This window comes from Chenopodium album, chromosome 13 (assembly GCF_948465745.1).
Source record: "Chenopodium album chromosome 13, dcCheAlbu1.1, whole genome shotgun sequence".
Classification (NCBI taxonomy): domain Eukaryota; kingdom Viridiplantae; phylum Streptophyta; class Magnoliopsida; order Caryophyllales; family Amaranthaceae; genus Chenopodium; species Chenopodium album.
Genome location: NC_137846.1, coordinates 19,057,770 through 19,072,468, shown reverse-complemented (window position 1 = coordinate 19,072,468; position 14,699 = coordinate 19,057,770). Strand labels below are relative to the sequence as shown.

At 37.5% G+C, this 14,699-nt stretch overlaps 1 protein-coding gene and 2 pseudogenes across 3 annotated transcripts; 1 reads left to right on the top strand and 2 right to left on the bottom strand.

Annotated features, from left to right (window-relative positions):
* Positions 1-240: 240 nt before the first annotated feature.
* Positions 241-2,126, top strand: LOC145576463 (pentatricopeptide repeat-containing protein At5g46460, mitochondrial pseudogene; annotated as a pseudogene).
* Positions 2,127-5,068: 2,942 nt separating this feature from the next.
* LOC145575344 (receptor like protein 27-like) lies at positions 5,069-10,256 on the bottom strand (annotated as a pseudogene).
* LOC145574677 (threonine synthase, chloroplastic-like) lies at positions 9,873-14,445 on the bottom strand. Of its 3 annotated transcripts, none has more exons than XM_081632517.1 (2): positions 12,798-14,445; positions 9,873-10,308 (listed from the first exon to the last, which is right to left on the bottom strand). In XM_081632517.1, the coding sequence occupies exon 1, from the start codon at positions 14,373-14,375 to the stop codon at positions 12,798-12,800; it is 1,578 nt and encodes a 525-aa protein (XP_081488643.1). In that variant the 5' UTR covers positions 14,376-14,445; the 3' UTR covers positions 9,873-10,308. The 3 variants fall into 3 exon arrangements, with proteins under 3 accessions (XP_081488643.1, XP_081488644.1, XP_081488642.1); XM_081632518.1 differs by having other exon boundaries at positions 9,873-10,301; XM_081632516.1 differs by having other exon boundaries at positions 9,873-10,295.
* Between the last annotated feature and the right edge of the window lie 254 nt (positions 14,446-14,699).

The following is a 14,699-nucleotide window of genomic DNA, read 5'->3' as shown; positions in this document are numbered from 1 at the left end:
TTCTCGATCCATGACCCTACTCAACCGATCCGATTGACAGGTATGTTGTGTATGTGATGTGGTTTAGTTTTGGGTTTGAAAAAATTTCAGACTGTAATTTTACGGTTTAGTTTAAATTACCTTCCTAAGTGCACCAAACTAAACCGAACAGTGAGCAGCACCTACTTAGTTACTCACCCCACTTAACACTACCTTAGTTGAGTAGTTCATGTTTTCATGAGCCTATGACAGTTCTGATTAGCAAATCACCTCAATCAAATTATGCAAACATTTCCCACCAACTTGTGTACAAATTCAAATTCACATAAAATCATGTACTCCTCAATTTGTGCATAAAATCATATTCATTTACATCTCTGTTATGGGTCAGATAAAAACTTGGGTTTTCTTGGGGAAGATGAGTTTTTGGCTATATAAGGCAACTAATTTCTGCTGGATTATTCCTGATCACATAACATGCCAAAGATTACACAGGGTTACTCGGTTTTTCGGAACGATTTCGTATTCCGATGTAACTATGTGTACAAAGATGATCACTAATCATTCTAAATATGGTAGGCTAAATGATGCACTCCACCTGTTTGATCAAATGCCTGTTAGAGATACCATTGCTTGGAATTCAATTGTTAAGGGGTGTTTAGATTGTGGTAATTTGAGCATTGCTCGGAAGCTATTCGATGAAATGCCTGATAGAAATGTTATTTCTTGGACGACGATGATTAGTGGGTATATGCGATTTGGGTATGTAGAGTTGGCTGAAAGATTGTTCAAAGAAATGCCTTTTAAGGATGTTGCTGTTTGGAATTCTATGGTTTATGGTTATTTTAGCAATGGTAGAGTTGGTGAGGCTGTTAAGGTGTTTGAAGAGATGCCCTATAAGAATGTTATTTCGTGGACTTCGATGATTAGTGGGCTTGACCAAGTTGGGAGAAGTGTTGATGCCTTGAGAGTATTTAAGCGGATGGTCGGTGATGGGATCGAGCCCTCAGCATCAGCAAGTATATTTCCTTGTCTGATAACAGCTTGTGCCAATTCAAGGGCTATTGAGCTTGGTACACAGATTCATGCGCGCATTGTGAAGCTGGGGTGCGTGGATGAAGAGTATATAACTTCTTCTTTAATAACATTTTACGCTACTTGTAAGCAACCAGAAAATTCCAGCAGGATCTTTAGGGAATATGTGCATGATAGCGTGGTTGTGTGGACTTCCCTCTTAACGGGATATAATTTGAATTCAATGCATAACGATTCTTTGATAGTATTCACTGACATGACCAAATTGGGGATTTTACCTAACGAGTCTTCTTTCACTAGTGCGTTGAATTCTTGCTGTGCACTCATGTCTCTTGATAGAGGACAAATTGTTCACACAGAAGCTATTAAGCTGGGATTTGAGGCTTCTGCATTTGTGGGGAATTCACTTGTTACATTGTATTCTAAATGTGGGGGCATTCTAGATGCAATAAAAGCATTTGAAGGAATAAAAGTGAAAAATCTTGTATCCTGGAACTCGATCATTGTTGGGAGTGCGCAGCATGGATGTGCTAAATGGGTGTTTACACTATTTGCACAGATTCTACGTGCAGGGGTTGAACCTGATGAAATCACTTTCACTGGGTTGCTGAATGCTGCTAGTCATTCTGGAGTGTTCCTGAAAGGGAAGCGGTTTTTCCAGTTTTTCACCAAGTATAGATTGATAAAAATGAATGTTCAGCATTATGCATGCATGGTGGATATCATGTGCCGATCTGGGGAACTAGATAAAGCAGAAGACTTTATCAAGAATATGCCAATTAAACCAAATTCTCTGGTTCTGTTAAATCTACTTAACGCATGTAGAACACCCTCTGATATTGAAATAGCTGAAAGAGTGTCAAAGTCCATACTTGATCTAGACCCACATTGCAGTGCAGCTTACACTTTATTATCAAATCTTTATGCTTCAGCTGGAAGATGGAATGACGTCTCAAGAGTAAGATCACAGATGAAAAGAAGAAAACTTGCAAAACAAGAAGGATCAAGCTGGCTAAATCAGCATGGCAGGCATCCTGATATCCTATCTGGAAACATATCCCATCCTCCCATTTAATATATCACTGAAAATCTACTGTTTGGTATAAAGATTGCAAAAATGAGTACCAGTCTGATAAAGAGTTGAATGTGGGATGTGCTATTACCTATCCATAATAAGGATTTATCAAAAAGGTTTCTCTGCTAAGTCCTGCATTGGTAAAGGTAAGATTGCTTACATTTTGACCTCCTCATCAGAATCCTGCAGACTTGCTAATGTAGTTACTGTTGTTTGTACTCCTTCATAGTATGTTCTGAGGCTGGTTATTGGATTCCTTACAAGTTAATAGTAGTCTAACATTTAAATAGAATTTTAAAACTTAATGCATGCATTGATGCTTCTAACTTTCTAAGAAACATGAAATAGGTCATAGGGACAATGATCATTGTAAGACATTGCAGGCGTTTTCCTTTCTTCATGATTTGAGATTTGTTGTTCAGCTATTTATAGAGTTGGTTTAAACTCGCTATGTTTGTTTTGGTATCTTCTAATTTGATGCACGCCTTCTAGATTAAAGGTCAACTACCCAAATACAACATGCCGGACTTCAAAGAGTGAAAAAGGTTTTATCAAGACAGTGTAGATATGTCTTGGACACCTGTGGAACCGTTTATAACCTTTAAGCTCCCTTACAGCCCTCTGGCTAATCCTGAAAAAGTTCAAATGTGCATACAGCATTGTTGCTGATTAAAACCCCTTCAGGCATTAGCTATTGATGGAAAAGGAAAGTGAGACTTGTTGATCCTTATTTTAGCGTATTATGAAATTAACCCTTAGGTAAGGATAACTACAGAGTAGAGATCTGCAATAGTAGTTCAAGTCAGCCAGCCTGCTTGCTGCTGAACCTATTTCAAAAGCTTTGAGCTGGATACTTGATATCCATTTCCCACACTTTGAAGTATGTCATCTGCTTCTTACTAGACTTATTTTTATGTTCATAAGTGTATTGACAACATTGACAAGTGCTTCATCCAATATGTTGCTTGCAGTATATACCTCGAATGGTATTAATCATATGTCCTAATATGCACTGACCGTCCTCTAGATCCTTACTCAATGAGATTTAATGTTGTCAGAGGATTAGCACCGCTCATAAGCTAACAACATTGTTGCTTATCATTTTTAATGTTTTTTCAGGAACTTACTCCTAGTTCAATTGTAACCTTTACCTTTCCATGATTGTTGGAGACCTTTTGTACTGATTCGTGGCAACAATAGATTTGGATGTCAGAGTTAGAGAAGCTGTACATTATACTGCCATTGTCCTGTCACTTTTATAAACTCAACATGATTCAAGACCATCTTCCAATATGATTTTATTCCTCTGAGATATATGAAATTACTCCTGGCTTGCTACTTAATTAGAGAATACTTCTGCAGTCCTAGTAATATATTCTCTGAAATGGTAGATATCCCTTGTTTCTTGCAGGTTAATTGAGTTAACCAATCCTCAACGAACTAGTGAAACTGTCATTGAAGAAGAAGCAGGAAACACTGCATATTGCGATGATTGCTGCTGAACTTTCTCAGTAGGTTAGCCTTCTGCATTGTCACTGTTGATTGGTCATTTAACATTAAAATAGTCTCCAAAGAAGCCTAGGTAATGATTTATCCCTTTTCAACAAACTATAGATTTGAGACATATTGTAACACAATCTAGGACTTTGTGGTGTAGTAGCAAAAGATATGAGAGAGTAACATGATATCATGACCATTATAGTGTCAAAGTTTAGAACTGCATCACTATCATATTGTTATGGGATTGATGGGTATTTGTACCTCGTTAGATGAAAAAGAGATATTAATGCAGAATATTGGTCATTCTATAAAGGGAAATGTTGATTGAAGGGGAAGACAGCTTCGTGAAGACTGATAATGATCAGATTTCAGTGGTTTTTACTATACTGGCAGTAACCTAGTGAATAAGGTACAGTCTATGTCTTATCGTGGCCTTAGAAATTGAATATCAAATTTTCAAGCCCCTTTTCTCTTTGCAACATTGTCTTGGATATCGTTTCTGGATGGGTTCTATTGTTGTTTTATCATTAACCTGGTTTCTACACTATTGCTGTTCGTTTCAACTCCATGATGTACAACATTAGCATAAGTAGCTCCCCCATTCCCTCACCCCCATTGATTTGGCTACCTTCTACTTTAAGTTCTAGCTAACTTCTGATTTTTTGATAAAAAGTGTCTAGTCTAACGATCTTGCTTAATGTTTGCCTGCAGGCGTTGTCTCCAACGCTCAAGTATCCCCAGAAAATCCAAGTTTCAACAGAAATTTACCCCACTTCCAAGTTTATTGGTTTAAGAATCTTATTCCTGCTGGTGATAAATACACTCCATGAGTTCAATGCATAAAGAGCCAAAGGGGCGATTTTGAAATGTTACCAAACTACCAATAGGAAAAAAAAAAAAAATGCAGAAGCAACAGCATCACCGTGAGACAGCAACAAGTTTGGCATTGGTATACTACCAAACAAGTTTTATAAGGTGATTTCTGGCAAATTTTCCTATAATATTTGAGATACATTAATAAGATAACACTGTATGAGATAACAGTGTTGTTCATAAGGGTTTAGTGACTTATATACAAGTCACTGGCTAAAATTCAAGCTAATGGCTGTAAAAACACAATGAAGCCAAGCCAGTGTTACAAGTGCAGATTCTTTAGTTTCTCCTCAGCCTTAGTGGTGGTGATCTCTTCACTCTCGTCTTTGATCTCCCTCTCCTTCTGAAAGTCTCCATAAACCAATCATGATGATGATCAACTACGTAGATCTTGCCAATGACATAACCTATTATCAACCCACTTATACACCCTAATGATCTGACGATCCAATCAATCAGCTCGGTATCCTCTTCAATCGCCTCATCGTTTGTTAACCGCTTTGGTGGTAATGATGGCGTGGAGTCTTTCTCACATTTCTCAGACAATGGAGCCCCGCATAACGCCAAGTTTCCAGTATATGAGTTGTTGTCAAAAGTATTGAATTGTTATCCACTAGGAATTGGTCCAACAAGATGATTGTGAGAAACATTAAATACCCCAAGAAAGGTTAGCCTTGACAACTGTTGAGGAATCACTCCTGAAAGCATGTTTTGAGAAAGGTCTAAGGACTCAAGGTCTGTGATGTTGGCCAAAGAAGATGGTATTCCACCAACAAGATTGTTGTTGGACAAATTAAGCGCTTGAAGTCCTCTAAGATTCCCTATGATTTTAGGGATTGTACCAGTGAACTTGTTGCTCGAAAAATCAACTACTCGCAATACAGTCAATATCCTTGTATATTGTGTTTCGCTCCCCTTATTTGTTATGGTGATACTATAATCGTATTTTTCTTCAACAATATCGATGCCTTCAGGTAAAATAACACCTATTCTAAAATTAGAGTTGGATGCACTAGACATAGCTTCTGTTGAAATTTACATTGCAAGCCAACTCTGAACATATCTTGATGGTAAGTTGCCAATGTGAAAATTATTAGATAGATCAATTATACGCAAATTATGGAAATCACAATTGGGCAAAGGGCTTGAAATCCCCCCATGGAAGTTGTTAAGCCTTAGGACCAGAACCTGCAAGTTCGGAAGACATCCTAACCATGATGGAAAAGTGTCATTAATATGATTACTTCCGACATCGAGTACCTCAAGAAACATACAGTTGAGTAATGACTTCGGAAGCTTGCCCTTAAATTGATTTTGGCTTCAATTAATCATGTTCAGTTTACATGATCTTGAGAACGTTTGAGGAATGACGCCACTAAAGTTATTGCCTTTTACATTCAGAACTTGCAAAGAACCACTAAGTTGATCACCAATGCAGCTTGGAATCTGGCCTGTAAGATTGTTTTTGGATATATCAAGATAGATCAAAGAAGGAACATGGCAAATTTGTTTCGGGAAAACTCCATTGATTCGATTATTTGACACTTTATAAACTTGCATGGAACTCGGGGGAGACGGAAGTGTCCCTTGCAGTTTGTTATTATTGAGATTTAAGCTTTTCAAGTTATTCCATGGCAGAAAAACTTGAGGATGTTCAAAATTTGTTAGAAGATTGTTAGAAATGTCCAATAAAAAGAGGCTATTTCTAGTTATGTTCACAAACCATTGTGGAATAGCTCCAGTGATGCTGTTCTCTGCGAGGGACAGTGTTTGTAGCTTGTCTTGATGACGCAAGAATTCAGGGAACTTAGTCAGGTTACATGATTCAAGAACCAAAACATGTAACTTCAAAAGAGATGAATTGGTGCCTAGACTTGGTGGGAATGTTAAGCTTACACCAGACAAATATAGTTGACGCAATTGTGGGAGAACCAAAAATGAATCAAACATGGAAACCGAGCCACTCAAAGACAATTTTAATGTGGTTAGGTTAATAAGTTTCGAAAACCAGGGTGGGATTGGACCTTGCAACCGATTACCAGATAGCTCTAAGCCTATTAATTGAGTCATATTTACTAACCATTTTGGCAGTTGGCCTGTTAACTGGTTTTGGCTAAGATCTAAAACTTGGAGCCTAGTAAGGTTTGACAATGCTGGCAGGATGTCGTTGCCTAAATTCATACGGCCAAGGCTTAAGGAAGCGAGTGAGTTTATTTTAGGCAACCAAGATTTCAGTACTTCAGAGTTAACATTCATCATGTTTGAAAGACCCAGAGAATAAAGGTGAGTATGGTTCATGATAGAGTTAGGGAGAGGACCACTAAAATTATTGGTTTCAAGATTCAGATTAGTAAGGTTTGTCAAGTTACCTATTGAAGATGGAATTTGTCCAGAAAATTTGCATTCTCCGAGATCCAGAATGGTCAAAGAACCAAGATTTCCAAGGGAAGCTGGCAACTCTCCTGAAAATTTTGTTTCAGCAACAGATAAATAAGTAAGACGGCTACTCGAATGAAATTCAGGGAGATAACCTCTTAAGTCGAGATTCATGTATACTGAAATAACCTCTAAATTTGGTAGTTGGAATATATTTGGTGGGAAATCACCAAATAGATTGCAGTCATTGAGGGAGATAGCTTTTAAAGAAGTTCGGCTGCTTAAGACTAGGGGCACGGTAGATGATAAATTAACCTGTTATAGGCTAAGTTCGGTTAGATAAGATAATTCATGAACCAACTTCTCTAGACTCAAATCTTTAAGTTTCAAATTCAAACCTTGATTAACACCTGAAGGATCTCCACTACCGGATAGATCAAGAACAGAGAGATTGGACAGTGTTGAAATTTCGGATGGAATTTGACCACCGAAAGCTGAAAATGAGAGATCAAGATGTGTGAGCTTGTATAGACGACCAATGTCAGAAGGGATTTGAGAATAATTGAAGTTGTTATATGAAAGATCGAGTACTCTGAGATGATTTAGGCTAAAGAGGGTGCTGTTGTGAGGGAAGGTGCCGTAAAGGCAGCTGCTACTAAGGTCGTGTTTTGTGTGCGGCTGGCCACATCATGTGGCCACTTGCAAAAAAAAAAAAAAAAAAAAAAAAAAAAAAAAAAAAAAAAATCCTATAACACCGATCGAGTTCCCTTGCAATACTGACTAAATAACCCTTATAACACTGACGAAGTAATCCCAATAACGCTAATTGAGCAACCCCTAACACTAACAAAGTAACTTTCATAATAATGGCCACAAGATGTACTCAGCCATATATGAAAGTTTCAAGTTTGCGTTAACCAAAAGATCTAACTAGCTAACCAGAACAGAACCGGTTTAAGACTATACAACCATTTACAATTCCGCTCGCTTCACTTGTGAATTGTGATTGATAAGTATAAAATAGAATTTAAAGCCTTCACTAAAATAATTTGAAGTTTAAAATGATAGAATTTTTTTTAAAAACTATTATAAGATATTTAGCACTTTCAACATTGTACAAATTTTTTTTGACACTACAACATTGAACAAATGAATGGCAAATATTCATGCAAAAGATAGCTAACGGCTACAATATTCAAATGATAACCAAGTGTCTGTTGACTATTGTGGTGCTGATGCAACATCAAAAATCAGGTACTTTCTAGCAAAATTGAGAGCTAATTCAAGTTTATCACTATGAGAAACAATTTCTTGTTTATCAAATGACAATTTTGTAAATAAATTATATAGATATTGGTGCTTTATGATAAAAAAAAATTATTTATTTGTACTTTGTACAGCTGGCCACAAAACTCACTAACTTAACACTGTGAGATGGGTTTCAATAGAGCAAAGAGAAAGCTTGGAAACAACTTCAATGGCTACTACTTCACCACTTCACGAGCAGATTCAATGGAGATGGGAAAATTCAACTACCGTTTAGGGTTCACCAAGCCCTTTATTTCTCCTTTTTATCTTCGGTTTTTTCACCACATACCCCTGAGTTTTTTGTTTATTCACCATATACCCATGAAAATTTTCAAATTCACCATATACCCCTAAGTTGTTACAGAAATTCACTACATACCCCTAATAAGAATAACCCTTGAGTTTTTTGTTTATTCACCATATACCCTTGAAAATTTTCAAATTCACCATATACCCCTAAGTTGTTACAGAAATTCACTACATACCCCTAATAAGAATAAAATGAGTGGAATTTGATTAATTATACCTCGAAACCACCTTAGATCTCTCTCGCTCATCACAAAACCACTCATTTCCTTTTTTCATCCCTCGAAACCACTCCAAATCTCTAAAGCAATATCTGTATGATTGATTTTGAGGATGAGAAAAGGAAATTTAGGGTGGTTTTAGGGGTGGGAAAAGGAATGTAGGTGGTTTCGGGGGTTGGGGAATTATTTAGAGTGGTTTCGGTTTATAATTAACTCTAATGATTGACAAAATTAACAATCATTAGTCATCAAGGGTATATGGTGTATTTTTGTGAAAATTTGGGAGTATATGATGAATTTAAAAAAGTTCAGGGGTATATGGTGAATAAACAAAAAAATTCAGGGGCATATGGTGAAAAACCCGTTTTATCTTAGGGTTTTTGTTTGATTTCGGTGTCGAAAATGGTGGCCGACAAAAATGGTGGGTGACGAAAATGGTGGTTGGCGAAAGTGAGTGATGGGAGATGAAGATGCTATGATTAAAGCAGGTTGTAGATGAAGAAGATGAAGGTGTAATGGGTCGATGATGAAAGGAGGAAGAAGGTGGTTGGTGATGAAAGGAGGAAGAAGATCTCAACAATGGATGAAGATGATGACAGGATGAAAAGGTTAACAGTGTTACTCATAAATTACAAAACTAACCTTCACTATATGTTGGAATTTACAAACTTACCCCTTGATAAACACTAAATGTTTATCATTGTGAGTAACTGGGGCTCCCTTCAAAACCGACGTTTTACGCAATTAGAAGGCAAAAAAATTTAAATAATGAATTTGATGCACGTGGTCCAAGGATGTCTGAAAGAGAGAAGTACCTCATGGGGTAAGTTACTCACAAGTCACCATTAACAATGGAGAGCTACTCCAAAATTTGAGAGAGAGTGGTGTGGGGAGGTTAGTGAGTTACCCATTGTGGGTGCTTTAAACAAGCTTCTACTAAAACAATGTGTAAATTGTCTTTGAACATAGTAGAAATAATAGATTAGCTGTAAATTGTCTTTAAACATGGGTATATTATTTCAATGTTTTTATATACAACATATATCCTTGTGAATGATTGTTTACCCCCAAGTTTAATCAAACGACAAAAACATTGACCAAAGTCAAGTAAAGTTATTATAACCATGTTACGAACAGCTTCCATTGATTATGAAATGAAGAATTACTAGTACAATACTAAAACACAACTACTCACAGTAGAAAGCCAAATGAGTAGTATCTTAGATGTTACATAATACAAAGCAACTATTATTCGCAGCAGCCAAAATTTGTAGTTCATCAAAAGTAAAACAATATAATTATAATTTGGGAGCTGTTTAGCCAAACTTATGCATGTAATTCTCAACTAGAGAAAAACTTCTTAGGTTAAACAGGGTTTCTCTAGCAATAGAAAAATAGTTTACAAAGATGCCAGAATTAGATTCTAGGAAATGAGAAGCACCAAATTGGAGCTTCTCTAACTGTCTTTTAAGAGCTAGGTATCCCAATTCTCAGCACAAATTCCACTACAAAATTACAGACCAAAGGTCCACAAAATCGACAGCAAATTTCTCTTCATAAATCTGCTTAATCATCACCGCCATATCCACAGCAACATTTCACTTCATCGCAGTTTTACTGACCTGCAGCTTCAACCTACAAAATTAGATAATAGTTTTGACCCTAAACAAGCAGCCTAATAAGCAGCCTTGACAACAATATTACTTGAGAGTCCTCAAATGAAGAGGCATCTTCTCTAAAAGTTATCATATAAATGTGAAAGGATCATCAGTAATAGAGACCGCACATCAGCAAAAAAATCTCTAGCCAATTACACAGAGCAAAGGAACAACACAAGCACTTCAATAACTCCAAGAGCATACATACCCATATAAAAAATAAAAAATAATAAAGAAAGAAAATGATTCGCCTTCCAAATGACAAGCAATCAGAAGAGCTATATATTAGCCCAAAACTCAGACCAGCAACTCGAGAAAATATGAACTTTGATATATTCCTAAGTTGCCTTCTCCCAAAACTACCAATAAACACAACACTATCCAACTATTCTGGCACTAACCAACTCCAGATAATGGGCCCCATCACAAGAAATTATGCCAGCTTGTCACCGAAGAGAAAACAAGACAAACTTTAGATGAATTTGAGAGAAAAAAAGGGAGAGCTAATTTAACTATAGAAGGCATTTGTTTCAATTATGGAAAGAGGCATGGCCTCGTAGGAGGTTGTAAGCATAATCAACATATATATTGTATCTGTTGGAAGTACAGAATAGTTAAGACCACATACTAATCAATTTAACTAGGCTCATAAAAAAAAAGCTAGAAAAATAGTAACGACCAATAAGCATAAACATGGGAGGGAGGCTACTACTAAATCAAACACATCCTGACACCATGTAAAACTTCCTCCGTTCTCTTTTAATTGCAACATTGGGCATCTCACGCTTGCCTATGCACACCTTATACCTTTTAAACATTAAAGTTTATTATTGTAAACTCATACAAAAACTTAATAATTTGAAGCTAAATCCCGAGACAAATCTCACAAGATCCCTTTTCCTAACGTATATATCAGAAAAGATGGTCAAAAGAGTGTGCGTGGATAGTGGAAAGTGTACAATGTTGTGAATAGAAGAGAACGGACAAAGTACATATTCAAGCAGCACTTTTAAAATTATAAATTAGCTCTCATCCGAGCTACATCCAGCATCACAGTACATCTGCCATAAATTAAGACACATACAGCTCATCTAGCAGCAACATATCAATAAAAGGAAACATGACTAATTTGTGTCAAACTACACTAACACTTGTGCATTGCATCTTATTAGATAAAGGATTAAAGGTTCACATCCTAAGTTCCACCCACACTACACATGAGCAGTACATGTTTACAGCAGTTAAGAGCAAAAAGTTGGAAACAAATAATACTTTTTTCAAAGTTCAGTGCCAGATCATACTTTGGTTTTAAAAACTTGACTTTGAAAAACAAGAATCATCAATTTGGATCAAAAGAAATAAAATAATAAATGTACTCCAATTTTCAAGCTACAAGCAGCAAATTTATAAGACTATCACATACTCCCATCATACCTTTATGTTTGCCCTATAGCAAACACTTCACATTTTAAAGAGTTGGGCAAAGGTTGTGCACAAGGCAATGCTTTTTGTTTTTTTCATTTTTGATACAATAATTAATAGAGTATAGTTAAGAGACAAGTGGGGACAACATACTAATAATAGTATGGGAAAAACACAGGGATTACCTTAATCACTGGCAATTTTATTCAAACAGAATTACCTTTATTACTCTGATGAAAAAGCTAAACCATAAATCAGAAATGAGTTAGTATTTATAAAATCTGAATTCCTAAAACAGCTTTACAGAGCATAATTGTCAATGTAGCACACAAAGGCACAGGACAAGCAGAAAGCATGTGGTTTTGTGTAAGGCTATTGACACACTAGTCATCCTATTCCTAGCTTTATCAGATTATTATTTCCTTTGAAAATCCCATTTCAGAAATCATTAAAATCTACATTGTAGACTTGCTAGGACTTCCTAATTACAAACTCCTTATCTAACTCTATGTTGTGACAAGTACCACAACTTTTGCAAACTGAAACCCATCCAGAAGTAAATCACGCATACAATAAATATTGTCATATCATCTAACGTCTTTGGTTGCCATAAACAACTGAACTCTACTTATCCTATTCAATAGGCTCATCTCTAACTACACAAAGTATAACCATGCTTAATAACTATAATAAAAATAGCAGAGTTGCATGTAAGATGGAAATTGATAAGATAAAGTGCAAGGCAATAAGCTCTCGAGGAAAGATGAAGAGCTAAACACACAGAATAAGGGAAACAAGTGACTAGTGAATTATTGAACAGCTACAGAGATTTAGGAAAACAAACAGTTAGGCTAGTGATCTACAAACACTGATTACACTGAAAAAAATACTCCGTTCAAACACGTAAAATGGCAGAATTTTAGCACAATAATTGAATGCACAGTCAAATAAGCTTCGAGACGATAGGAAGCAGCATCCAAAAAAAGAGGCACAAGATCAAAATAATAATACATGAATGAGAGAAAGACATTGAGACCAACTCACCTAAACTTTTGGGGTTTTATTCAAATATCCTTTAAGAACATCCATTACTGCCCCAAAATCTGCTTTCACTTGCATGGGTGGATTGGCAAACCTGCAAGACATATCAGGGATATTCTTTGAATGATAATCAACCTTGGACTGTGTGAATTTCAGCCCATGAGCAGTGCTGACAACAACCGTCCTATCATTTGGTCCTATGACACCACTATTCCTCAACTTTATCAATGCAGTCAATGCAACACCAGTATGCGGGCAGATAAACATCCCGGTGGAATCAGCTTGAGCCATGGCATCCATTAGTTCTTCCTCGGTGGCCTCCTCAACAATACCATTACAATTTTGCAAGGCGAAAACAGCCCTGTCAATTGATACAGGATCACCAATCTGAATGGCAGAAGCAAATGTAGTATTTGCTTTCACAGGCTGAAAATCCTTCCACCCGGACTTGTAATGCACGTACAACGGATTAGCATTAGCCGCTTGAGCACACACCAACCTCGGCATCTTATCAACAAGCCCCAATTCATGGCACATTTTAAAACCCTTATAAAAGGCATATATATTTCCCAAATTCCCACCAGGAACAATAATCCAATCCGGCACCTCCCAATCAAACTGCTGCAGAATCTCAATTGCAGCAGTCTTCTGCCCCTCAAGCCTCAAACTATTCAAAGAATTAGCCAAATAAATCGGCAATTCCGCAGTTACTTCCCTAATCAACTGCATACAACCATCGAAATCAGTATCAATACTCAACACAAAAGCCCCATTAGCAATGGGCTGAACCAACTGGGCCATAGAGATCTTATCAGCAGGCAAAAACACAATAGAAGGAATCCCAGCAGAAGCACAATAAGCAGACAAAGCAGCAGAAGTATCACCAGTTGAAGCGCACCCAACGCCGACAACGGGGCGCTTCATCTTCCTCAATCTATTAACCTGGCTAACCAAAACAGTCATACCCAAATCCTTAAAACTACCAGTATGACTAATCCCACAATGTTTAACCCACAAATCAGACATACCCAGAAACTGTTTTCCAAATCTTTCAGCCCAGAACAAATTAGAGTTACCTTCGAAAGCCGAAACGATGTCGTCCCCATCAATCTCAGGAAGAACCCATTCTTTCTTCGACCAAACACCAGACCCATAAGGCCAATTGGTCTTCCCAACACGAGAATCGAAAAGGGATTTCCAGTAATGTCCATCAAATTGCTTCAAAGCTTCCATATCGTGCTGAACGTCCAATAAGCCGCCGGAGCGAGAGCGGTAAACGATCTCATCGAGGGAGTAGGACTCGGTGGAGTCAGGTGGCGCGTTGAAGGGGACGTATTTGGCGGAGAAATTGTGGGATTTGGCGTAGCGGCGAGCTTCTTCGCGGATGTTTTCGTGGGCGGCGCGGTGGGTGGAGGTGGAGGAGGAGGAAGAGGAGGTAGCGGTGATTGGTGGGAGGGTGAAAATGGGGGTGGTTTTGGGGTGGTGGCGAAGAGGAAGATGGTGGTGGGTGAGTTTGGGATTAGGGTTTTGGAAGAGAGAGGAAGTTGCAGGGTTGAAGAGGGAGGAAGAAGACGCCGCCATTGATGCAGAAGGGGGGAGAAACGACGAGGAAGAGAGAGAAATGAGGGGATTGTGCTGAAACTCAAATTGAAGGGTGTTGTCTTATCGTTGTATTTGTATATGATATGAGACAATATTTGGAATAAACTATGGAACATTTGGGCAAGTTGATGGTTCGATTTTTCGGTTCTGGTTGGTACAGATTCATTCGGCTGGCGGGTCGGTTTGGGTCGATTCTTGTGCATTAGGGAGTTGGTTTGATTTGGTTAGTTTTGTATGGTTTTAATTGGGATGGGTTATGAATGATTTAGGTTGTAATCAGATAGGGTTGGGTTAAAACGGGTC

Coding starts and splice junctions, on each gene's coding strand:
- LOC145574677 (XM_081632517.1), bottom strand. CDS start 14,375: ATGGCGGCGTCTTCTTCCTCCCTCTTCAACCCTGCAACTTCCTCTCTC.